Genomic DNA, 11,514 nt, shown 5'->3' with positions numbered 1-11,514 from the left:
ACCCTAGAAACTATGAAACTATGAAACTATGAAACTTCAGTAAGCAGCGGATCGAGTCTTACGATGCTCCCTGTCTGCTTCTCATTAGGAAGGACTGACAGCAATCCATCTGGCAGCCAAGCACGGGCACATCAATGTCCTGGAAGCCTTAAGGGGCAGCATTTCTTTCAGGATCACCAGTACAAAGGTGAGCAGACACCCCTGATTCACACAGCAAGCACCTTTCTGCACACTGGCACCCGTGCAGGAGTTTGGGACGTGAAGACAGGTTTGACGCATGACTGTCGTGAACCAAGCTTTTTTTTAAGGGCGCAGCTCAGGTTGTGATAAACATTGTGGACTGGTTGCATGCGCAGCCATAGCCAAAGCCAAGCAGAGATGCACTGCAGTGAATGAGGGATACAGCTGCTTGCTCTACTGTAAAGCTTAGCCTAGGTTCCCCTTTGTGCTAAGTATTGTGTGCACACCTACTGAGAAACAGCACCTGCCCCAAGAGGCTGAGAGTAAAAAAACAGAGCAAAGGTGAGAGCAAGGAGTCACAGGACCATAGAAAAGGAGGGCTGGAAGGGAGCTCAGGAGGTCACATCTAGTCCAACCCCCTGCTCCAAGCAGGACCAGCCCCAACTACAGCATCCCAGCCAAAGCTTTGTCAAGCCACATCTTAAAAACTTCCAAGGATGGAGATGCCACAGCCTCTCTAGGTAACCTGTTCCAGTGCTTTACTACCCTCCTCATGAGAAAGATTTGCCTAATATCTAACCTCAACTTCCCTTGCTGCAACTTGAGCCCATTGCTTCTTGTCTTGCCATCTGCCCCCACTGAGACCAGTCCAGCTCCATCCTCTTTGCAGCCCCCCTGCAGGGAGGTGATGGCTGCTATTCAATCCCCCTCGGTCTTCTCTTCTCCGGACTAAATCAGCCCAGTTCCCTCAGCCTCTCCTCCCAAGTCATGTCCCCCAGCCCCCAACCATTTTCATTGCCCTTTGCTGCACTCTCTGCAATGTGTCCATATACTTTCTGTAGTGGGGGGCCCAAAACTGGACCCAGGGTTGAATACAGCGGAAGAATCACTTCCCTCGACCTCCTGCCAGCACTCCTACGAATGCAGCCCAGGATGCTATTAGTATATTCATCATACATCTGAGGACCTGGGGCATGGAGGGGTCAAAACTTTGAAAAGTGCAGAGCAATTGGATGGAGGAGGTTTAGTTCTGGGACTCCCAATTTGAGATGTAGTAAAGGAGCTCGAATGTCCAAAGTTTAGTCCTTCCTCAACAAGAGGCCTGCGTGAGGGTTTGAGCACCTGCAAAACCGAGGCCCTACAATCTTTAGTCACCTCTGGGTTGTCGCACAAGGGATGAGACCCTCCATCCTCTGAGCCCCACTCTGAAGTGCCCTAGCATAAAACTATCTGGCTTTTGCTCTGCAGCCATTGCTGTTCTTTTCCTGGGGCTTCACGGAGCAAACGGCAGGTGCCAAATGCAGCTGATGCTTATCCTGACATGTAATGCAACCGCAAAGCTCCTTCGTTCTCAGCTTTTCTCATTTTTCCCCCTCTTGATTGTCATCCCCGTCCTTCTCCTGTCTTCCGTGACCGCCCCCTCTCCTCGCCGTGTTTCAGCAACGCGCTGTGCTCTGAGCGGGCACCGCCGGAGAGCTCTGGCTCATTGAAAAGATGTTTTTCCTACCCTTCCCAGACAGGATTTACTGCCCTTCATGTGGCAGCACATTATGGCCAGCTGGGCTTTGTCCGAGAGATGCTCACGGGGGTTTCGGCCGCAACGTGCAGCGAGCCACCGCAGTCCAAGCCTGAAGGAGAGCCGGCCAAGGAGCACGCCAGCAAGGTAATGTGCAGCCAGCCCTGGGGAGGGTGAAGGCCTGGGAAGGCCAGCATATGGGCTCCCCAAGCGCACACCATATATATGATGCTGCTGCATTTGATTTTACTGTATGCTGGCTCTGACCACATGGGTGCCAGAAGGAAGGATGAACTCCCTTCCCCTGTCCCACCCGAGTTAGGGACACAGCCTCCCAGTTACAGTTTCCTAGACCTTAATTGCTAAAGGTTGCAAGTAAGAGAGGAACAGTGGTGGAGGGTGAAACAAAAACTCTGGTGATATCCAGTTCACTCTCCCTTTTAGCATCCACTTTCTGCCACTGTGACACAGGATGCAGGTCAAGAAGGACCACTGGTCTGATGGCAACTCTTATATCCTTATGTAGTTATGACCTCTGAGGCAGCCTCAGGCCTGTAACAGGAGTTTCCTCATCAGCTTTGACTTTTCTCCCTTCTGTGTGATGAGTTTAGGCAGGCAATTTGCTTAGCTCCTGGACCCCTTGATACCCCCCCAGGGCACAGGGCTATGGATGCCGGTCTGCCCTGGGCTGGAGTGGAGGGTGCGATGACCCACACCCTGTGCAGAGTCCCTGCGCTGTGTCGCCTAATCTGTAATGTTGCCCCATGGGTTCCTCTGTCTCGCGGGCCTGTGGAGCTGGGGGCAGGACCTTGCCCCTGCATTTCCTAAGCAGAGTCGCTCTCTTCCTCTCCTGGCTCTGTGGCCCTTGGTTCGGTTTTGCAGCAGGTCGTGCATCTGCTCCCATGTTCCAGCCATCAGAAAGAGGAAGCACAGAAAACACACAGATGCATCCTGGCTTCATGACTGGGATAGAAAGAGCTGGAGATAGCAGCACTTGGTTCCCACTGATTTTAGTAGGGACCATGCCCTAGCCAAGGGTGTAGCGCCTTGTGCTGCAGCCACCTCTGCTTCATTGAGCCCTTTCTCGCGGACGATGGGAGATAAATGACTCTCAGCAGGGATTAGAGCCAGACTGACCCCTCCAGGGTTTTACAGGTGACTTGGCCATTGATACAGTCTTCCACAGCTCTGTTCGCTCCCCAGAAGCAGCTGCAACCGCCAAACATGCGTACTCGACACACGCGTCACACGGACGGCACGGGCTGTCCGCAGCGATGGGGACAGGCAAGACCTGATATTGCAGCCAGCAAGAATGATGCATTCCTGCCTCCTTCTCACCAGCCAACATGCACCTAGCCTAGCAGTCCGTAACACATGCTGGCAGCATGTCTGGGTGATGGAGAGAGCTGTTAACAAGGAGCATTGGGGTCACTTGGGGTCTCCAACACAAAAGCCCTGAAGAAGTCCCACTCAGGGTCAGAGTGAAGTAGCATGGTGGTGCATGTGGAAGAGGCCATGCGCAGGCTGCCAGGCTGTTCGCTATTCAGGAGAGAGAGGAAATATATCTAACAGTAGGCTGGATGCTGGCGCGAGGTGCAGAATGGATACGGCTGAGCCCTACCCACTGCGGGGAGGGTCTTGGGATCCTGCGACCTTCGTGATTTGCAGAAGAGTCTGGAGGGACTGTGTTGGCCAGAGGATCTGCACATCTGCCCAGAGGTGGGGAGAATCTGCCATGGCCCGTGTGCTTTGTCTCAGTCAGGGTTCACTCCGCTGCATCTAGCTGCCCAGTCGGGACATGAGAGCCTGGTCCGTCTGCTCCTCAACCTCCCGGGAGTGCAGGTGGACAGCCAGACCAGCCTGCAGGTAAGGGGCCAGCTTTCAGGCTCAGCTCGGCCATCTTGACTCCCAGAGACCGGGGTATGCCGAGGGAGCTCAGCGGGGCAGAGGGCTGCGGTCCCTCATGGGACTTTGCTTCCTGCTGGGTCCGGACAATCCCTCCAGGAGGGCTCTTCCCCACTGATAAAGGTGGGCCGGGCAGGACCAGTGGGGACGGTCAGGAGGGAGGCATTTTGGACTCAGACCTAGAGGGTTATTACAGAGGAGGGAGAGGATCTAAGATGCAAGCAGGAGCGGGACCCTGGGAAGGGATAAAGGCATGGTGTGGTGGGAAACATGTGCCAGTAGACCTTGGGGTCACCCAGTTCAGGCCCAGGAGGTAAGAGCATCCCATCACCACCCTTGAAGCTGGTGCCATGCCTGTTCAATGCCCATTTGCCTTCCAGGGCTCCCCGCCTCTCCACCTGGCCGCTCAGCATGGCCATGCCGCCGTCGTCGGGCTTCTCCTGAGCAAATCCAGCTCCCAGCTGCATCTCCGAGACCGGCAGGGGCAGACCTGCCTTCACCTGGCTGCAGCCAGTGGCCACGTGGAGATGGTGAGGGCGCTGCTGGGGCAGGGAGCGGAGATCAATGTCACAGACAAGGTAGGCAGCAGCTCGCGCAGGGTTCACAGATTCATAGATTCATAGATGTAGGGTCGGAAGGGACTTTGCAGATCTTCTAGTCCGACCCCCTGCCTGGGCAGGAGAAAACTGGGCTCATATGACCCCAGCTAGGTAAATGTCCAGCCTCCTCTTAAAGACCCCCAGGGTAGGAGCCAGCACCACTTCTCTTGGAAGTTGGTTCCAGATCCTAGCCGCCCTGACTGTGAAGTCGCGCTGCCTGATGTCTAGTCTGACTCTACTGTCTAGCAACTTATGGCCATTAGTTCTTGTTACTCCGGGAGGTGATCAGAGGAACAAGGTGTTTCCCAAACCCTGCTGGTTCCCCCTAGTAAGTTTATAGATGGCTACTAGATCCCTCTCAGCCTTCTCTTGTGGAGGCTGAACAGGTTCAGGTCCTGTAGCCTCTCCTCATAGGGCCTGCCCTGCTGCCCCCGACCATGCGAGTGGCCTCCTCTGCACCCTCTCCATGCTGTCCACATCCCTCCTGAAGTGCGGCGCCCAGAGCTGGACGCAGTACTTCAGCTGCGGCCTGACCAGTGCCGCATAGAGGGGGAGGATCACCTCCTTGGACCTGCTCGAGATGCATCTGTGGATGCACAACAAGGTACGGTTGGCCTTCCTGACTGCGTCCCCACACTGCCAGCCCATGTTCATCTTGGCATCAGTGATGACTCCAAGATCCTTTTCTGCCTCTGCGCTGATGAGAAGGGAGTTCCCCAACCTGTAGGTATGGTGCTGGTTGTTCCTCCCCAGCTGCAGCAGCTTGCACTTGTCGGTGTTGAATCCCATCCTATTCTCATCTGGCCACCCCTGTAACCTGTCCAGATCCTGCTGTAATCTGTCCTTCCCTTCTAGCATGCCCACCTCACCCCAAATCTTGGTGTCATCAGTGAATTTGAACAAGGTGCTTTTTACCCCCTCGTCCAAGTCGCTAATAAAGAAATTGAAGAGCGCGGGCCCGAGGACCGAGCCCTGAGGGACCCCACTGCCCACATCCCTCCAGGTCGAATAAGACCCATCCACCACCACTCTCTGAGTATGACCCCTCAGCCAATTTGCAATCCATCTGACTGTGTAGGTATCAATGCCACAGTTGCCTAGTTTTTTTAATGAGAATGGGGTGGGGGACGGTATCAAAGGCCTTGCTGAAGTCCAGAAAGACTAAGTCCACTGCAACACCTGTGTCCAGTGATTTTGTGACCTGATCATAGAAGGCAATCAGGTTGGTCTGACAGGACCTGCCCCTAATGAACCCATGCTGGTTGCCCCTGAGCATCATCCCTGCTGCTGGCCCATCACAGATGTGCTCCTGGATAATCTCAAAGAGCTTCCCCAGGATGGAAGTAAGACTAATGGGCCTATAGTTGCCCGGGTCCTCCCTCCTCCCTTTTTTGAAAATGGGGACCACATTGGCCCTCTTCCTGGCCAGAGCACCACGATTGCTCATAAAGCCGTGCCAGGGGCCCCATGATAACCTCTGCCAATTCCCTCAGCACCCTGGGGTGAAGAGCATCTGGACCTGCTGGTTTGAGCATGTCCAGCCCCTCCAGAAGTTCCCCAACTCGGTCCTCCCCACCCTGGCAGAGTTTCTCCCAAGTCCATCCTGACTTTCGGTAGGAGAGTCCCAGTCCCTGCACAAGAAAATAGAGGCAAAGAAATTGTTAAAGATGTGCTTTCTCCTGTGGTGCAACCACCAGATTGCCTAGCGTATCCCACAGGGGCCCCACATTACCCGGTGCCTTCTTCATACTCCCTATGCCTCCTTACTTGGGTGCTTGAATCTGCTGGGAAAGAAAGGGCCCCTTCCACTCAACACGTCATGCCAAGCCTTGGTTGATGGGTCAGTGCCACGAGTTGCCCACGACACCATTGGGAGCATTGCATGGTATCCCTAGAGCCTGCATTCGGGGCACGGTACATCCCTTGTTTCCCAAGAGCAACCAGGCTTTGTTGCTATCGACTGACAAACGTTGGCTGGAAGCAGATGACATAAGTCCCCGTTCTCTATCCCCTCCCCGTTCTCTGCACTCCCGACACATGCCGCTACTGAAGGCACCATTTTCACAAGACATCCTTTACTCCCACAGCAAGGCTGGGGCCCCCTGCATTTTGCGGCCAAGTCTGGTTATCTGGCTAGCGTCCAGCTTCTGGTGGAGAGTGGTGCCGCACCCACGCTCGAGTCCAAAGAGGGAAAGACAGCCGTCCAGTACGCAGCAGCTGAACACCACCAGGATGTCATGAGCTTCCTGCTGAGAAAGAGCAACGACACCTTGAAGCTTCTGGAGGACAGAAAGGTGAGAGCAAATCTGGTCCCTGCACCAGGGTTTGCACCTGACCTGTATTTGCTAAACGTGAACTGTGCTCTGCTATGCTGTGCTCTTCCCATGCAGTGCCATGCCACGGATCCAAATAATTTGGGCATTTATGGACCGTTGTTTGTCCTGTCAATGGGATGTTTGCTGAGGGAAGCAATGGAATCGCCTTCCTTGATGGTCTCAAGAAGAGACTGGACTGGTATCAGTGTAGGATGGGCTGGAAATAGCAAATCCTGCCTCTGCACAGAGGATTAGACTAGGAGACCCTCAAGGTCCTTTCTGACTGTAGGGTCTGGGGTAATAGTCATGGGGGTGGGGGGGGGTCCAGTAACTTAGAGTCATGTGGTGCTAGGACAGCTTGTGAGGCTGAGCTGTCTCTATGCGCTTCTCTTCCTCCTTGAAGACATTGAACATTAAGACCAACACAGCCCACATTTACAGGATAACACTTTTCTCCAACCCAGCACATGAATATTCATGTCCTTCTATAGTCACCTCATTTATTCCCAAGTTGCTGTTTGCAAAGTGCAGAGCTGAGACGTGGCTCCGGGGCACGGCAGGAGCGACACAACAAAGGGACTCTCTGAGTTTTCATTGCATCTCAGAAAAAAGGAACCCTTTTAGGAAATGGCTTAATCTCACTGCCTCAATTTCCCCAAATGCAAAGTGACAATAATGTTGCCAAGCCAAATAGGCATGGCTCCAGGGATGTGTTGTTGCAAGTGTGTCACTGTGAAATGCCCTCATGCATAGTTCTGGGCCGCAGGTTTTAGAGAAGCTGGACAAGGTTGGAAAATAATAAAGGGGTTGGAAGGCAAACTCTCCAGGGTACGGCTGAGAGCTAGGTATGTTTAGCCTGAAGAAAAAGTAGTTAAGGTAAGGGACATGATAGCAGTCTTCCAGTATCTCAAGGGCTGCTGTAAAGGAGAGGGAGAATTATTGTTCTCCTTTGTTGCAGATGGCAGGGCCCAAAGCATTGGTTTTTAATTGCACCAAAGTGGGGGCATCTCCATCTTCCATTAAGGTAACATGATAAAACCAGTGCAGTTTGAGCCAGGTTATCACAACGCCTTAATGGCATGTGTCAATGCTCAGACTACTGCAGTCCAGGGTGCATGTGTAGATGCTGTGCCCAGGACCGCAACAGTTTGAGCCAAGGTGGAGCAACCACAGGCTGGATGGGGACACGGGGGGCAGGTCAGCCCTGGGCTTTGGGAGGTCGTGTTGGGCAGCAGAGGGGCTGGCTGGGGCACAAGAGTGCCCTAGCATGCAGAGCCCTGTGGCTAGGCAGCAGGCAGGGGTCTGGCCCCGTGTGGCCTGGGCTGACTGGGTACAGCGTATTCCTGGGTTAGGGTTTACACGTGCATTTAGGTGCAGTTGCTTTTGCTGCAGTAAGATAGTACTGTCCCCGACAGTACGGTGGCAAAAATCAGTTTGCTGTGCTCTAATAGCATCATGCATGTAGACTGTGATGCTTTACACCTCAGCAAATTAGTCTACTGCACAGTTAAGCACACGTGTCGATGCACCCAGTAGGTTTAGATTAAAGCTCAGGAAAGATCACCCGTGCTGTTAGAGCAGTGAGGCAGTGGACTCGCCTGCCTGGAAAAGGGGTGGACTGTCCTTCATTGGAGGTTTTCCAGAAGAAGCTGGATAAGCATCAGACGAGGATGATTTGGGAGGAACATTCCTGCATTTGTGCAGGGGGTTGGACCAGCTGGCCCTGGAGGTCCCTTCCCACCCTAGGATTTCAGAAGACCCCTGTGTGTGCCCCTCGCAGCCGGGATTGAACGTTGCAACCCGTGTATCTTAAAGGACGAGCCATTGTAACCTGAAGTAAAAGGCTCTACTGTGTCAGGGTGGAGCAGATGCAGCGACCCCCATGTGATCTAGCCCATCCTGGCAGGGGGATGAGTGCGATACAAAGTAGGCATGGCTCACACTGATGTCCGTGCCACAGAAGTGCCCAGTGGCTCTGTCGAGCGAGGTCGTGCATAGGAGGTGTTCCCACTTCACAGAGCTTGCACTCTGGGTGCACAGCAAGGGAGCAGCAGCAGTGGAGAACTGAGCTGCAGAAAGTTTCCATGATCTGCTGAAGGTCACGCCCGACTTTTGTGGCAGAGGGGGGATCGATCCCAGGTCTCCAGAGCTGGTGGCTCCCCGTCTGTGGCTGGTGGCTGTGCCAAGTGGTCTGTAAGTTGCATTGGGGCCCCCCCTTTCCAGCCGAAAGTTGGGTGATAAGTTTGTATGGTGAGCCACAGTCTGTTTTGAGGGTGACAAGAATCTGTTGGTCCAAAGGGCTTGGGGGCCACTATCTTGATTCCCACCCAGGGCCCTATGCCCAAGACCAGCCCTCCTCCTACTGCTGTGTTAACTCAAGCTTTTGCTCTTCCAGTTTATCTTCGACCTCATGGTCTGCGGGAAGCTGAACAACCACAAGGTGACCGAGGAACTGGTCCTTCACTCCTCTGCCCCTCTGGACACGGCTGTCAAGCTTTCCCGGGCCTTCAACCTGGCTGCCCTAAAAGAGAAAGAACGGGCCAAGGACCTTCTTGCCGCAGCCAAGTACACGGAGAGCGTGGCCGCTGAGCTGCTGACACTGGCCTGTGGGGGGAGAAGTGCCGGCTACCTTCTCCGCACGGTGGATCACAAGGGCAACACCATGCTGGACACGCTGATTGAATGTGAACAAAAGGACGTCATAGCCCATCCAGCAGTGCAAAACTATCTGACGGAAGTGTGGCACGGCAGCGTGAGGTGGCCCCCGTGGAAGATAACTCTCCTGTTCTTTTCTTTCCTGGCTTGCCCACCTGTGTGGCTGTTTTTCTCCCTGCCCCTGAAGCACAGGTTGGATACAATCCCCATTGTTAAGTTCATGAGCCACTTGGCCTCTCATATCTTCCTGGTTGTCCTGTTCGTCCTCACCATTGCGTACCCTCCTGTTAGCCCCATTGGCGAAGAGCACGTGGTGCCACGCTGGAATGAGTGGATGCTCCTAGCTTGGCTGCTGGGGACCTTCGTCACAGAGGTCACCCACCCAGGAGAAAGGGCAGGCTTGGCTTGGATCCGAGTGTTTGTCCTGGGCTTCTCTGCCATTGCTTCCCTCTGCCATTTGCTGGCTTGGGTGCTCACCGGCACCGATCGCTTGCACTGCCTTTTTGCCAGGAACAATTTCCTAGGAGCGGCCATGACTCTCTCCTTCGTGCAGTTCCTGGAGTTCCTCACCTTCCACCACCTCTTTGGCCCTTGGGCTGTCATCATCAGGAACCTCATGAAGGACCTCACGAGGTTTGCGGTCATCCTGGGCTTGTTTCACCTCGCTTTCACCATGCAGCTGTCTTCAGTCTACCAGCCAGTCTACCCTGAATCGAAGGCTGATGGGAATGCGACTGGGAGCACCCCTACCCAAGACCCGCTTGATATTACAGTCACATTATTCTTCTCCTTGTTTGGCCTTGTGGACCCCGAGTCCCTGCCATCACCCAGCAGGACCCCGCCCTTTACCTTCGTCATCATCCGCTCCGTGTTTGGCGTCTACCTGATCGTGACCTTGATTGTGCTGATCAACCTGCTGATTGCGATGATGAGTGACACGTACCAGAGGATACAGGCTCAGTCCGACACCGAGTGGAAGTTCGGGAGGGCCGTGCTAATCAGGGACATGACTCAGAAGTCAGGAACACCACCCCCCTTCAACCTCTTCACAAACCTTCTCTACTACATCAAAAAGCTTTGCAAACGCAGAGGTACCACTGCTAACGTATGTGCAGATTTGTGTCTCAGGATGCTTTCCCAGCGCTGCCGTGAGGATGTGCCAAAAGTCCAGGAGAGAGAGGAAATCGCTGGGCTCTCCAGCTCTAAGTGTGTCAAGGGGAGCATTGGGTTTGTGGCAGCACTTGGTTTTACTTAATTGTCTCATTGGTGGGCACTGCGTGCCGTATCCGATATCACCAGTTTGGCCTATTTCTGCCCTCACTTCCAGTGGGACAGCCCCACTGGGGTACAGAGTAGGACAGCGTTACTTACTTACAGGCTAGAGCTAAGCTAGAAGTCAGGCTTTTGCAGGAAATGTTATTAGCTCACACCCTTTAAGAGGGAAAATGTCAACGTTTCCTGCAAAATGAAACTAAAAGAATTAGTGTGAGTCTGTGGCAAGGTTCCACTCCCATTTCAGCTTTCCATTAATTATAATAGTAAAGAAACGAGTGCAAAATAAGTTGCTTTAAAACAAAAAACTTGCATTCTAGAAATGTTGAAAATGAACATTTTTGGCTGTAAATTTTTGTTTTTATTTCCCCTAAAATTACATTTTGTAGCGACTTCCTCGTTTTCATTGATGCTTCACTCTTGAGAAATCTTTTTGTCACAAAAAATATTTTTGGGGGGGTCGGACTGGATGATCTGTCTAGGTCCCTTCCGGCTCATTGATTCTATGATTTTCTTTAAAAAGATGCGTAAGCCATTCTATTACAAATCAGCTGGAATTCAATCAGGAGAAGGTTGTTCGGGTCTCAATAGTTCTGATTCAGCTTAGTGTTAGGCATATAATCAGAACACATTAGACACTTTCTACTATATTCTAAACAACGCAGCAAAACAATTTCCATTCGTTTGTATCCGTATCTGGGCTGGAAGATTACTCCTAAGTAATCTTAGAGGTTTTGATCGTGTGGGAAACGATGGCCTACAACTAAATATCTCAGTCATAAAGGCAGAAGACTCTATTAATGATGTCCATCCCCCTGGACATCAGTGGGATGGCGTGATATGTATGGTAAGTGTGGGCAGAACGGGCGCTTGTACACGTGACGGGGGTTTGTTCTCCATAAATTGAAACGGTGGGTTTTTAATTGTGTCAATTAAAAACCTACTGTTTCAATTTAGGGACTTCCATCACGTCACAATGATGGCCCCCCATCAGGTCACCCGCCGCCCCCTACCCCCCACTGCCATGGGCAGGCTCCACCAAGGGAAAAAAAAAGTGGTGAGGGGCCCAATC

General features: G+C 52.9%; 1 protein-coding gene across 1 annotated transcript in view; it reads left to right on the top strand.

Annotated features, from left to right (window-relative positions):
* LOC109299145 (serine/threonine-protein phosphatase 6 regulatory ankyrin repeat subunit B-like) overlaps positions 1 to 11,514 on the top strand; it is an 80,299-nt gene that overhangs the window by 61,568 nt on the left and 7,217 nt on the right. The window contains exons 20-25 of the mRNA XM_019519690.1: positions 89 to 187; positions 1,697 to 1,843; positions 3,455 to 3,562; positions 3,982 to 4,179; positions 6,288 to 6,494; positions 8,911 to 10,261. Of these exons, the coding sequence (XP_019375235.1) occupies positions 89 to 187; positions 1,697 to 1,843; positions 3,455 to 3,562; positions 3,982 to 4,179; positions 6,288 to 6,494; positions 8,911 to 10,261 (2,110 nt within the window). The remainder of the gene's footprint in view (positions 1 to 88; positions 188 to 1,696; positions 1,844 to 3,454; positions 3,563 to 3,981; positions 4,180 to 6,287; positions 6,495 to 8,910; positions 10,262 to 11,514) is intronic.

This window comes from Gavialis gangeticus, unplaced genomic scaffold (assembly GCF_001723915.1).
Source record: "Gavialis gangeticus isolate Ggan-Ray unplaced genomic scaffold, GavGan_comp1, whole genome shotgun sequence".
In the NCBI taxonomy this organism is placed as follows: domain Eukaryota; kingdom Metazoa; phylum Chordata; order Crocodylia; family Gavialidae; genus Gavialis; species Gavialis gangeticus.
Note: the sequence above shows the minus strand (reverse complement) of the source record. Positions and strands in the feature narration are given on the sequence as shown.